The sequence below is a fragment of the Nematostella vectensis genome, chromosome 9, assembly GCF_932526225.1.
Source record: "Nematostella vectensis chromosome 9, jaNemVect1.1, whole genome shotgun sequence".
Taxonomy (NCBI): Eukaryota; Metazoa; Cnidaria; class Anthozoa; order Actiniaria; family Edwardsiidae; genus Nematostella; species Nematostella vectensis.
Window position 1 is genome coordinate 9518989 of NC_064042.1, and position 12321 is coordinate 9531309.

Sequence of the window (12321 nt, forward strand, 5' to 3'; positions counted from 1 at the left end):
CATCCAGATCGCCATCGAAGGTCTTCACCATAAGACTGCGGCTGTTTACTGAAAACCTGTTACAACAGATTTGAAATAGCTGTATATGCTGGTAACGAAATTCTAAAATATACAGAAATAAAATAAAGAAATCGAGCAAACCAAAATTCCAGAAAAATAGTTTTGAACAGCAAGCGCAGCATCGCTAAAAAGAATAAATAGGCAAATTCTCACTTTAAGAAAAATTAACCGTGCATGATAGGGGATTTGCAAAAGTATAGTTCACGCATCCATAGAAATTTATTTTATTTCTACTTGCGCTGAACCCCTAACGCGCGCGGCGCGGCTAGGAAAGCCCCACCCATTAATGATCCCTGCACAGCGAAAAGGCAAACAGAATAAACCAAAAGCATCAAAATGATATAAATAATATATTCAAAATTCAAAACACATGTAAGAAGATCACTATGTACAATATTAAAGTCATTCGAACATGCAGTCAAGATCTTTTTACAACGATGATTTTCTGTCATGCTTCTCAAAAAATAGAATGTAGGCCTGGGGCCCGGTCACACGCGATGAGCTAATCTGATCAACTCTGAAACAGAAGAGAAATACTGTGTTTAGTAAAATCCTGGTTGTGGTACAGTCCTCTAGGGTAGGTATTGTATATAGACTTCGGCGATGTAATGTGCTTGAGCTCCTTTTTTCCCTTTTCTGGGTTGGGTGAGAGATGTTTTACACTCCTAAAACCTGGGAGGGCACTAGTGAAATACCTAAAATTTTTACAGCATGTCTGCATGGGTCTTAGTCCAGACCTGGGACTCTCTTTGCGCTCGACATTCTGGCTCGCGTGAAAGAGGGTTGCATGCGCATGCGCGAAAATACACCGCATATATGCGTTGTGGCCTGGTAGCTTAGTTCAAGATGGCTGCGAAAGGGACGAGCGAGGGTTTATTTCAGAAACAATACGCTGATTTTGGTCGTGGGTAAATACTTGATTGTCAATCTTTTCTGAGAACAGGACAGATGATAATTAGAGTCTGGAAAATATATCAATCAAAGAGCTTTTCCGTTTTCGTTATTTTCACGCGCGCGCTTTAGGCAATAGCGCGCTTTTTTGGAGTTTGATTTTCAATCACATTTTATCGCGTTTTTATAGAAAACAAATCCCAAGCAGTTCGCTGATATTCCTTCACATGTACAAAACATTCTTTTCAACTTAGCGATGATCGATTTTCAGAGCTTTGCACTCGACAAGGTCTAGCGGGAATCGACCCTCCTTTGGCACGTCCGTTATTGCGCGCGCTCGTATTTCAACTTTTGCCGTGAGGGTCGCTGATTGGTGTACATGTTCGCACATGCGCATGCGAGCCAGAATGTCGAGCGCAAAGAGAGTCCCAGGTCTGGACTACATGGGTCTCAGTGCCCAACCCTAGCCTTGCCTCACCCTAGCGCTTAGAGCAGTCATAGGTTTCAAGGATAGTGTTTGATGATCATTTATAAAGAAATGACCCAATTTTTGGCGGCCAATTGGGGGGGGGGGGGGGGGGGGGGAGTTGAGCATCTGGAAGGGTTTGATAATTCATGATGAAGGCCATATTTGGGTGTGGTTACTACTGACCTTGAATCGTTAAAACAGTGCCACTGTCTACTCTGTGGGTGCTTACAGTAAGCCGTGTAATGGCCGCCATATGTTGACCCAGAGTGGTTAGAAACAGCGTACAGGCTGTACACAGCAGACTGGCCCTCTGTAGGTAAATGCACAGGCAAACAGTAAGGAAAAGAGGAAAGTTAACATAATATTTAAAACAAAGCAGACAGCACTTAGTATCAGCAGGTAAGTTCACAGGAAAACAGTGAGGAAAAGAGGCTGGCAAAACACATACAAAACAAAAGAGAAGCAGACAAGCAAACAAAAACAGAGAATAAAGGATTTTACCTGATGGATCAGCCGCAAATTCACCAAGTTCCTGGGGGGATGTAACAGGAAACACAACATTTGTCTGGAGCTTGGATCGAAAACCATAACCAGAGAAGCGCTTTAGGTCTAACAAGGAATTAAGGTAGTCATCAAATATAACATCACAAAGGCCACTTAAACCAGAAGACTTGGCATGGAGACAGCTGGAAGGTTTTCTATCGTGGTGATGACTGAATAGAAAATCATATCTTGTGGTCTGCACATGCGTGGTAAACTCAGGGAGAGATATCAACGTAAAGGCTAAAGTTTTTTTTTTTACCTTCTGTGACATAGGTTTTGTTTAAGGGCTATCCTGAAAATACATCAACAAAACTACTCTAGTTGTAACTACTGTATCATTGGTGCTCCCTTTGAGAAAACTTGGATCTGCCCTTCTGGTGGATGCACATCCATATGATTTCCAGCAGATGACGAGAGAAGGTGATTGACAGAGGTTTTCCATTCAAATCAGATAATCAAGGATACGAATAACAAGAATTCTTGGAAATCTCTGTACTGTGAATTTCTTGGTTGACTTGCGCTTCTTTTTGCACTTCTCACAGGTCTGAGAGAAGCAAAATAAGGTGTCAGTCCAGGAGTATTTTTTATCCAGAAATGAAAATATCCAATACAGTTAGAAACTGAGGTGTCTGGGAAAATAACTTCTATTTTCAAAGAACATTGCATTTATTTTTTGCCATTTCAAGTTCTTTATGTTAGACAGTAAATCAGACCAAGCTGCGAGAATAAGTTTAGATTTTTTCTAGCACATACCGGTCTCTCATCACCATCAAGTACTTCCTCTTTGGTGAAGAGTTCCATACAGTCCCGGATGTCCACATCGCCTCCACCAGTATACCGGCTACTTGAGTACCCACTACCAGATTTCTGAGCAAAACAACAACAAATTAACCAGCTTGATATTACTGTACGTATAATACCAATCCTACTGTAGCCTCTACCAATCTATATGTCATGATAATGCTTGCTGAGTTCATGCCACTAGAAAAAAACAACAATCGGGGGGGGGGGGGGGGGGGGAGGATTCGCACTGTGTAAGCACTATACATATCATAATATTCTCTTACTATTCTTAGTAGACCAATTTTGGAGTTGAGTTTGGGTGTGATACTCACACAATGTAAATGTGCAGTGTGGATATAATGGTCCCTAATTACCTTAAATAAACGTAAAATGCATATAAATTGAGACTAATTTGCCTACCCTTGGGATAGGAAGGGAGAGATCCCAGAAAGGATCAAAGGTGACTGACTTGAAGCCGCATTCTAGGCATATAAGGGTGCTCTTGAGTACGCCCACAAACAGATCTGAAAAATGAAACAACACAAGTTCACCCAAAAACAGGTCTGAAAAATGAAACAACACAAGTTCACCCACAAACAGATCTGAAAAATGAAACAACACTAGTTCACCCACAAACAGGTCTGAAAAATGAAACAACACTAGTTCACCCAAAACAGATCTGAAAAATGAAACAACACGAGTTCACCCACAAACAGATCTGAAAAATGAAACAACATGAGTTCACCCACAAACAGGTCTGAAAAATGAAACAACACGAGTTCACCCACAAACAGATCTGAAAAATGAAACAACACAATTTCACCCACAAACAGGTCTGAAAAATGAAACAACACAAGTCACCCACAAACAGATCTGAAAAATGAAACAACACAATTTCACCCACAAACAGATCTGAAAAATGAAACCACACGAGTTCACCCACAAACAGATCTGAAAAATGAAACAACACGAGTTCACCCACAAACAGATCTGAAAAATGAAACAACACAAGTTCACCCACAAACAAATCTAAAAAAAGGAAACAACACGAGTTCACCCACAAACAGATCTGAAAAATGAAACAACACAAGTTCACCCACAAACAGATCTGAAAAATGAAACAACACGAGTTCACCCACAAACAGATCTGAAAAATGAAACCACAAGAGTTCACCCACAAACAGATCTGAAAAATGAAACCACAAGAGTTCAAGGATGGTGGACAAAGTCAATTTTGATCAGTGGTGCAAACATGCATTCATATCAAGAATGGGAGATTTGGATGTTTTTATTTTATTCAATACTTACTATGAATAAACTTTCTTCCTTCACAAAACCCAACTCTAAGGGTATCTATGAAGTTTGAATTGAACCCACATCACCCCCAACTATTTTCAAGTTTATCAGGTAATCAAAGCAGTTTTGTTTGTGCATTTTTAAAATGGTTAAGTATATTACTAACAACCTCAGTTTGAGTATTTTACCTGTAATTAAGCTGTTATCTCGCTCAATGTAAAGCTTCCATGACTTCTTTGCTTTCTCCAAATCACTGAAAAAGAATGAAGGAAGGGTGTTGTCACAGTTACACACAAGAAAAATGTATTTGTTTTCAAAACACACACACATGTAGCAACCCAAAGAACGCATTTAATTTCTCCAAGGGGTTTTTACTCAACTTAACAAACCGTACATTTGCATTGTGTCTAAAACTCGTTTTCACGTGTTTATCTAACATGCATGCACGTGGTGCTAAATATTCCCTAGGGGGGAAGGGGTGTATACAATAAATGACAAACGATACATTTTACATATACATACATAGTTTTTACTACCATGAATATATATTCTAATAATATACTTACGAGAGAGAGTTGTCAAATTCACACATCTTGTACTTTGGCTTTTCTTGTACTTTATTCAGATCATCATGGAGGCCCTCAAGTAGAAAGTGTAAGAACTCTTGTGCATCTTGCTGACTGCAATTAAAAAGGTGAAAGGTAAATGGTAACTCATTACAAGTATTTAAGGAATTATTAAGCATACTGAATCATTACAGACATGGGAGACTTAAATAATCAGTACCGGTACTGGATAAAGTTGTGTGTATATAAAAAATTTGTATAATAAATTACGGCAATGGTTTTGTACCTGAAGGGCTTTTGCAAAATTTTACACCCACTGATCTCCTTTCCCCAGGTACCCCAAGGACAAAATAGAAACAAAATAACATAACTCACTTAAATCCTACAAAGCGTGGGGCAAATCTCTGGATCTGTGTCTTGAAAGCATGGGCCGAGATAGCAGACTCTGTCGCATTATGCTTCCACATGGATTTAATTAAATCAGCAAAAGCTAGAAAAAAACAGAAGAAAAAAAAAACAAGGATTCGATATTGCAGAATTTGCAGATTTTTCTTGTAAATGAGACATTGGGGTGCAAGAAAAAAAAGAGGAAAACACTGTTAATAGATGGAAATCTTTACATATGTCATTAAAATGGAAAGGAAAGAATGGCTATTTTGAATAATCATGCTCTCACTGGTGGGCCCATTTCAACTGTGAGGAGTCTTTTAAGGTGACAGGTGATTAATTAGAAGGTAAATTAATTGATGAATTGCATAAAATGCTGCCAAGATGAAGGTTAAATAGTTCATGCTTTCCTTTTTAAAGTGAAAAAACAAGTACTTTTCTAAAAAAATTTATTCAGCTCGACAAATCTGAATTAACTATTATTTGTACACATTAAAAACATTAGGAACAGCAGATATGAAAATATTAGCAGTAGCAATATTTTTTAAAATTAAAGTTGGCAATTCATGACAACAGGTGACTTCCACTTAAAATCAAGTTTACATTATACATGTTTACATTTACATACCAAAACAAAAATTAAAAACTGCTGTAGCCATCAAGCCAGAGAGCCATGAAAAAAGGGCTTCAATGGGAAATAAGCCCTTTTTGACATAGCCACCTTCTGTCTGATTTGTATAAGGGCTGAATAAGTTTAGCCTTTTGTGGTTGTTATTTTGCCACCAAAAGCTGGAGCATTTACAATTTGCTACCCAAAGGTCACAATGATTTCTTAGTGCAAGTCACCTATTTTTGTAAGAAAATGTGACTATCAACATGAAAGATTCTTGTCCTGTTTAGGTGAAAATTATAGTCTGACAATACTAAGACCTCCTACTGTTGCATTGTACCTTGTACAAGGCGACCTTTCATACTGCTTTTCTTGTTGATGCTGCTGACATAAGTTCCTTTCAGAACAATATTCGTGAGCAGCCATGTGCTGCTAAGACATTGCAGGATAGAGTTCATAAAACACTGAAAAGAGAAAAAGGAACATATTCAGAATTTCAAGTAACAAATAAGATTATGCACCTGAGAATTGATACAGTATCTCCTGTCAGTTTGTTTGAGAGTTCTTGGATAACACTAATTCAAGGTTAAAAGTTACTTAACAAATACAGGGGTCACACTTATATTTTGGATCTTGTTTGGAGCCTTTTAATCCTCTTAAAATAGCATTAAATCTGAAAATCGTCAACTCAATAAAAACACAGATTCAACATATTTTCCATGCAAATTTTGTTTGGTAAGATGACAATCCCCTAATCTTAAAAGCAACTTTAAAAATTCAACTTACTGTATTTCCAAGATTACGAAGACCAACCAAACCATCGCTGCTGTCCCGGCTAATGGGCTAAAAACCAGCAACAATATCCTGTTAGGGGCTGATTACATGACAGACTTTAGCCTGAGCTGAGTTTCCTGTTCGGTTAGTGGGGCTAAATGTCCAGCCCATTTCTTTCAAATTGTCAATTAGTATCTCTAAAAATATGTAACATTTATCAAAATCCACCAACCCTAGACATTGTGATGTCTCAAAACCTCACATGTTTTGCTGTGGATGGAAAATGACCATACATATCTGGTGTTCTCTGTAAAAAACACTTTAATAAAGACAGTACTTTACATATTATATAATCTATATTTCGGATTTGAAAACCCTTTACTAAAGATGTTAGGAAATCGCATATTGACAATTCAAAGCATTCAGTGGAATTATGTTTTAAAAATAGTCTATACTTATAAGTACACACATCTGTCACACGATCTGTACAAACCAAGTGCAACTTATTATATAAATTGTACAAGTACAATATCGAACATGACGACAAAATGGCCAATATCCAGAAGTAGCTAATGATCTCATAAATAGATCCAGTTAACTCTAACACCAGTATAGTAATAAACATTGATAACATGGCAAATGCAAACACTCACCGTTAATGTTGGCGATAAACTCGAGCTTGAATTTCTGCTAAGGGATTTAGGGGACGCGGTGATCGGATCTCTCTTGTTATCATTGTAATCAAGAATAAATTTACTTTTCCTGTTGGAAGACGTTGAATCTGAGGAAGGTGAGCTTTCGGGACTGCTAGCATCAAACGATGATTTTCTATATCGAGAGAAAGAGTCATGTGGTGGCGATTTGTAATCCCTCGGAATGGTACTCATGTAAAAAGATGAATGCTCGCTAGCTCTCGGCAAACTCTCTATTGTTTTTGTCCGTGATTTGAGACCAGTAGCTCGAGAGGTACTATCTGCATAATCTTCTGGCCTATAGGGCCGAGTAGAGGTATGTGAGTTTGAAACTGAACTTAAATTAAGATTTGAAAAGGATTGCGACCGCCTTCCGGAGAGTCTGCTGGTGGTTGAACCCGATGTGGTGGTATTATAACCTTTGCTTATACTACGAGAGTTAGAACTTGAGTACGGAGAGGAGAAATCTGTCTTCACACATGTGCTCAAAGGCTCTCTGTAGCTAGATTTAGTTGATCCACCGTAAAGACTAGAATTCCGTTGTGTCTCTTCTCTTTTTCGAGTCGTGTGTGGTTCGGACGCGGCCACAAACCGCACATCGTTTGAGTCGTGGTTAAGACTGTGTCGGTTTGGCAGCGGTCCCGGTCCATTTGGTAATGATCTGGTACCTCTAGTTCCTGGTATAGTCCTGTAAGAGCTATTATAAGAACCTGTAGGACGAGAAATCGTAGCTCTTGTCGACGAATGTGCTACAGACGAATGTGCTACAGTTCTTTCACTCGTGGTGCGAGATGCCGTTTCTTTGGATAAATAGCTGTCAAACGACCTCGAGTTGGACATCGATACTCCACCGTGTGCCCTAACAGACATTTGAAGCCGATTGAGGTTTTCCTTCGGCGTATTTTGTCGAGAATGTGCAGGAATAACCAGCCAGCAATTTTCCTAACCGTCCATGGACGTTCTTTCTTGTTTTGTCCGCCATCGTTCAGCTGTATCACGTGATCCACAACTTACGACGTCATGGCAACAGATATACAATGGGGAAGGGAGGGGGTGTAGCTAATAGTTTTCTCTTTTTCTACTACGCTACTACGCAAAATAGATTGTTTTAAAATAAGATAAGATCTCATGTCTTTATGTTATCATCTGTATTTAAAAAAAAGCGTTTTGTATTTTATACCATTGGACGGTCTTTTTGAGCCCGCGATATATATCTACCGCTGTACTTTTTTCGTGGGCGCGTCTGAATGGAAAAAATAGGAAAAATATTGTATTGTCAGTATTTCCTTTCCAGGATTTTATCTCTAACATTCTTGCACACATATCATGATAAGTATCGCTTCTCCCGGGGGATATGACAAGCTTGAATACAGACCCTTACCAAATGAGGGTTTCACAGAAGGCGCCAATGTCAAACTGCGGAATATCCCCGAACAAGATCTCGTTGTAGTGAAAACTTTCGCATGTGGGGTCAATTACGCCGATATCTGCATCCGCTGGGGGCTTTATGAATCAGCTAAGAAGTTTGTAGGCTGGCCTATCACTCCAGGATTTGAATTCAGTGGCGTTATTCAATGGAAAGGGGAGAATGTCACAGAGTTTAAAATCGGGCAAGAGGTCTTTGGGGCGTCCTTATTCGGGAGTTACTCAGAATGTATTCGGGTTCCGAAGAACCAGTTATTTGCATTGCCAAAGAAAATGAGCAAAAATGAAGCGGCAGGGTTGCCAACTGTTGCTTTGACAGCATGGTATGCTTTTTTTGAGCTGGCACATACTCGCCCTGGAGCCTGGGTTCTAGTGCACTCTGCCGCAGGCGGTGTGGGAAGTATGCTGGTGCAGATGGCTAAGATAGCTGGGTGTCATGCGGTAGGAGTTGTGGGGGCGGGGCACAAAATAGACTTTGTTAGAAGCCTTGGTAAGTCAAGAGGGGATTTAACATCATTGCTACATTCACATTCAAATCTTGTACAAGAATAGGGGACTTGCGCTAAGAGATCATGTGGCGTTTTGGGTGGCTAACTGGCATATGCTCAGGTTTTTTTTGGCTTAAACTTGCAGCTCCCCTATTTTTGTTTTACAATGAATAATAATTCTCGAATCAGGAACCAGGACTTCCCTTATAAAAGACCAGGAAAAAAAACATGGAGAAACATAATCTGATTCATGGGAACCTGATTTGTTAGGAATGAACCCCCTTTGCTGCATTTCCTTTGCTATTACTGGCATCAAATACTTCTTTACCTAGAGTGTCTGTAATGGGAGATTAAAATAAAGTAAGCAAAGTTGAGACACTTTGGAGGAGGGGGGGGGAGGTTCCCTATATAAGGATGACCGGTATGGTCATATTACCTTTGAAGGGAAAAAAAAGTCACAGCTTTGGTGGTAAATGATTAGATGTTTTGAACAATTGTACAGGGCTTAAAAATGTAGCTTGATCCATACCCTTTTTAGTACTGTTTGTTTTAGAGGTGAAAATGAGATTCTTTATGTGGTGTTCGAGATCAGTCTCAGACAATTAATTTACAAATTTACTCATTTCCATCCACCCAGGTTGTGACCATGTTATTGACAAATCTGCACAGGATTTGTGGCAAGAAGCAAAAGTTATCTGTCCAGATGGCTTTAGTGCAGTCTTTGATGCTAATGGAGTTGCCACCTTGAAGCAAAGTTATGCTCATCTTGCACCTGGAGGAAAGCTTGTAATTTATGGTAAGAATGTTATGGAAGATCTATCTAGAAGTCTTATGCCACAAATGGGCAAAGCTACCTTTTACCCGAATATACCATGTCAGTACTTTTATCAGCTGCATGAATACCAAAAACAGAACAAAAAATCAGGACCATAGCTAGCACTTAGGCAGAAACTCTCACATCCGCCTAAGACGAGCCAGAATTTGACAAAAGATATATGAAAGGAACAGGAAAAAATGGTTTAGGGTAACCCACTCCCCTCCCCCGCCTGATAAGTTTTCAATCTATCCCCATGAAAAGATTGGGTTGCACCTCAGAAGTGATCACTACCTATGCCTATGACAACAATAATAATATTGTGCTGCACTTTGTGTACTGGTTTTCATACCATGCTCCCAAGATCAAGTGATGGTAGTTCTGGCAGTCTTAATGTGTTCAGCTGGCTGAAGATGGCTTGGAATTATATCTGGACTCCAGGATTCAACCCACTCGAGGTGAGTTTTGGGCCCATGGGCTGGAAAGGGGGTGGTAGGGTGGTTTGATAGATGAGCAAAGGCTTGATGGAGTATCAGGTTTAAGAGCCTTGAACATAGAACAACATATATTATTATTTTGTGGTTTAGATGGAATCCCTCATCTCCATGAACTAGCTAGCTTGAGATTACAAAGGTTCTTGTCAGTGACTGATACTTGTGATGCTCTGGGACCAGGCTTACAGGACCAAGGGCTCTAAAGGATTTTTGGTGGTTTGGTTTGATAATTTTTAAAACACGTACCAAGCAATTTCCATCATTGGGCATCAAAACTTTGGTTTAAGTATCTAGTAAACATTTTAGTTATCAGGTGTGGAATTTTCATTAAAAAGGTATTTATTGGAAGCTATTAAAATTAATTTGAATTTTCCAAAAGGCACTGATCTTCAGGATTTCTCTCAACAATTTCTCAAAGATTTTCTTGACAATGCAAACAGGGTTGCTTTTATTTTTACAAAATAACCAAAGCTACCCTTGCCTGCAGACTTATTCCTTCTACTCTAGTCTGACCTCAGCCAGAATAAAGCTACTCCTTAAAAAAATCTAGGTAAATTCATGCAAATTATCTTGCTACACATTTTTTGGCCACTGGCTACCCAAGGTAATCCCAAATTATCTCATAATCCTATTGTTTTTTTTTTATTGAACAGATGACAACTGCTAATAAGAGCATCATGGCTTTCAACTTGAGTTTCATGTTTGACCAGATTGAGCTTCTTGCTGGAGCCATGAAGCAAATCATAGGCTGGGTTGAAGAGGGGCAACTCAAGGTTGCAAGGGTCAGCAGTTATCCTCTCAAACAAGTTGCTATGGCCCATAGAGACTTGGAGTCTGCCCAGACTGTCGGCAAACTTGTTCTAACTATGAATGATCATTGAGGTGGTAGAAGACCATGTCCGGTAGCAGATCTAAGGGGGGGGGGGGGGATAAAAACCTTCTTTTTGGGCTACTAAAGGAAATTGTTATGTGAAAAGATGACATAAAGAGCACTCCTCCAAGAGGCAAATGTAGCAAAAAAATAATTGACCTCCCCCCCCCACTCTTTCTCACTAAGCCATACCATACCCTGCTTCAGTCAAAAGCTAGATTCACCCCTGATGTCATTTGGTTTTTATGGGCCTGTTTTCTTAATCATGCTGTTACAGGAGAGATGGAAAGATAATCTGAAGGATCCCATAAAAAATACTAACAAAGAAGATGTAGACTAATGAGTTCTAGTAATCTCTTAGTCAATTCTAATCTAAAACCAAGGAACTGGAACCCATTTAGAAGACGTGCCCAATTCAAAATGGTACGTTGAACATTTAATTTTAAAAGGTGAAAGAGAGGTCTAGGAATTTAGGGGTTATCCTAACAAAATGTTTTTATTTTTTATAAAATATATGTTGTTGTTAGAGAAATAAAACAATATCCACAAATGAACTGATATTAGAAGTGAAATAGAGGTCTAGTAATTTAGGGGTTATCCTAACAAATTGTTTTTATTTGTTTTAAAATTATATGTTGTTAGAGAAATAAAACAATATTCACCAAGGAACTGATATTAGGAGTCTCAAAAGTGTGTAGACATGAAATAGACATCGTATTAATATGAACAATAGTGAAGACTCCATTACATTAAAAGCTCATGGCATGGTGTACATATTAATGTAAAACGAATGATAAGAAACAGTTTATGCAGATTTTTGTCTAATAAACTGGCAGTAAAAGCATCTAGAACTGAAATTAAGCAGCTTTCCTTTTCCCTGTGTCTACTTTCACGGCTTCCGGTAAAGGAGGAAAAAACTATTTTTTCCCATTTTCTCGATCTTTAGCCTAAATAACATGTTTCTGGCTTTGAAACATTCCCACGATTATTAAGAAAAGCCAAGAGATGTTTTTTAGCTTAAAAAGCTGTGCATTGAGTGACCCGCAAATGCTCGGCACAGTATGAACGAAGCGTGGAGTTCGACAATTCTCGTTTTCGCCATAACAGCTCTGCAATGAGAAAAAAGTATATGCACTTCCCTTTTTTCTTTTTGAAGCC

At 38.9% G+C, this 12321-nt stretch overlaps 2 protein-coding genes across 3 annotated transcripts; one reads left to right on the plus strand and one right to left on the minus strand.

Moving 5' to 3' along the window:
• Positions 1 to 393: 393 nt before the first annotated feature.
• LOC5506219 (ubiquitin carboxyl-terminal hydrolase 2) lies at positions 394 to 8089 on the minus strand. 2 transcript variants are annotated; one of them, XM_048732970.1, is made up of 13 exons: positions 7033 to 8051; positions 6612 to 6686; positions 6392 to 6448; positions 5946 to 6069; positions 4984 to 5098; positions 4609 to 4722; positions 4231 to 4295; positions 3167 to 3270; positions 2717 to 2830; positions 2429 to 2507; positions 1922 to 2029; positions 1604 to 1730; positions 394 to 577 (listed from the first exon to the last, which is right to left on the minus strand). In XM_048732970.1, the coding sequence occupies exons 2-13, from the start codon at positions 6618 to 6620 to the stop codon at positions 490 to 492; spliced, it is 1104 nt and encodes a 367-aa protein (XP_048588927.1). In that variant the 5' UTR covers positions 6621 to 6686; positions 7033 to 8051; the 3' UTR covers positions 394 to 489. The 2 variants fall into 2 exon arrangements, with proteins under 2 accessions (XP_048588927.1, XP_048588926.1); XM_048732969.1 differs by lacking the exon at positions 6612 to 6686 and having other exon boundaries at positions 7033 to 8089.
• Positions 8090 to 8232: 143 nt separating this feature from the next.
• On the plus strand, positions 8233 to 12007 carry LOC5506220 (synaptic vesicle membrane protein VAT-1 homolog). Its single transcript, XM_032374591.2, has 4 exons — positions 8233 to 8986; positions 9622 to 9780; positions 10141 to 10256; positions 10946 to 12007. Exons 1-4 carry the CDS (start codon positions 8398 to 8400, stop codon positions 11171 to 11173), a joined length of 1092 nt encoding a protein of 363 aa, XP_032230482.2. The 5' UTR covers positions 8233 to 8397; the 3' UTR covers positions 11174 to 12007.
• The last annotated feature ends 314 nt before the right edge of the window (positions 12008 to 12321 follow it).

What these genes read in the sequence shown, in the direction of transcription:
- LOC5506219 (XM_048732969.1), bottom strand. Translation starts at nt 7,941, where the DNA reads ATGTCTGTTAGGGCACACGGTGGAGTATCGATGTCCAACTCGAGGTCG. An exon ending in GAATTTGACAACTCTCTCTC is followed by an intron (nt 4,296 to 4,608) that starts GTAAGTATATTA and finishes ATTCTTTTTCAG; the next exon opens with TGATTTGGAGAAAGCAAAGA. An exon ending in CACTGTTTTAACGATTCAAG is followed by an intron (nt 578 to 1,603) that starts GTCAGTAGTAAC and finishes CTTCTGTTTCAG; the next exon opens with AGTTGATCAGATTAGCTCAT.
- LOC5506220 (XM_032374591.2), top strand. Translation starts at nt 8,398, where the DNA reads ATGATAAGTATCGCTTCTCCCGGGGGATATGACAAGCTTGAATACAGA. An exon ending in AGGAAAGCTTGTAATTTATG is followed by an intron (nt 9,781 to 10,140) that starts GTAAGAATGTTA and finishes CTTTGTGTACTG; the next exon opens with GTTTTCATACCATGCTCCCA. An exon ending in CAGGATTCAACCCACTCGAG is followed by an intron (nt 10,257 to 10,945) that starts GTGAGTTTTGGG and finishes TTTATTGAACAG; the next exon opens with ATGACAACTGCTAATAAGAG.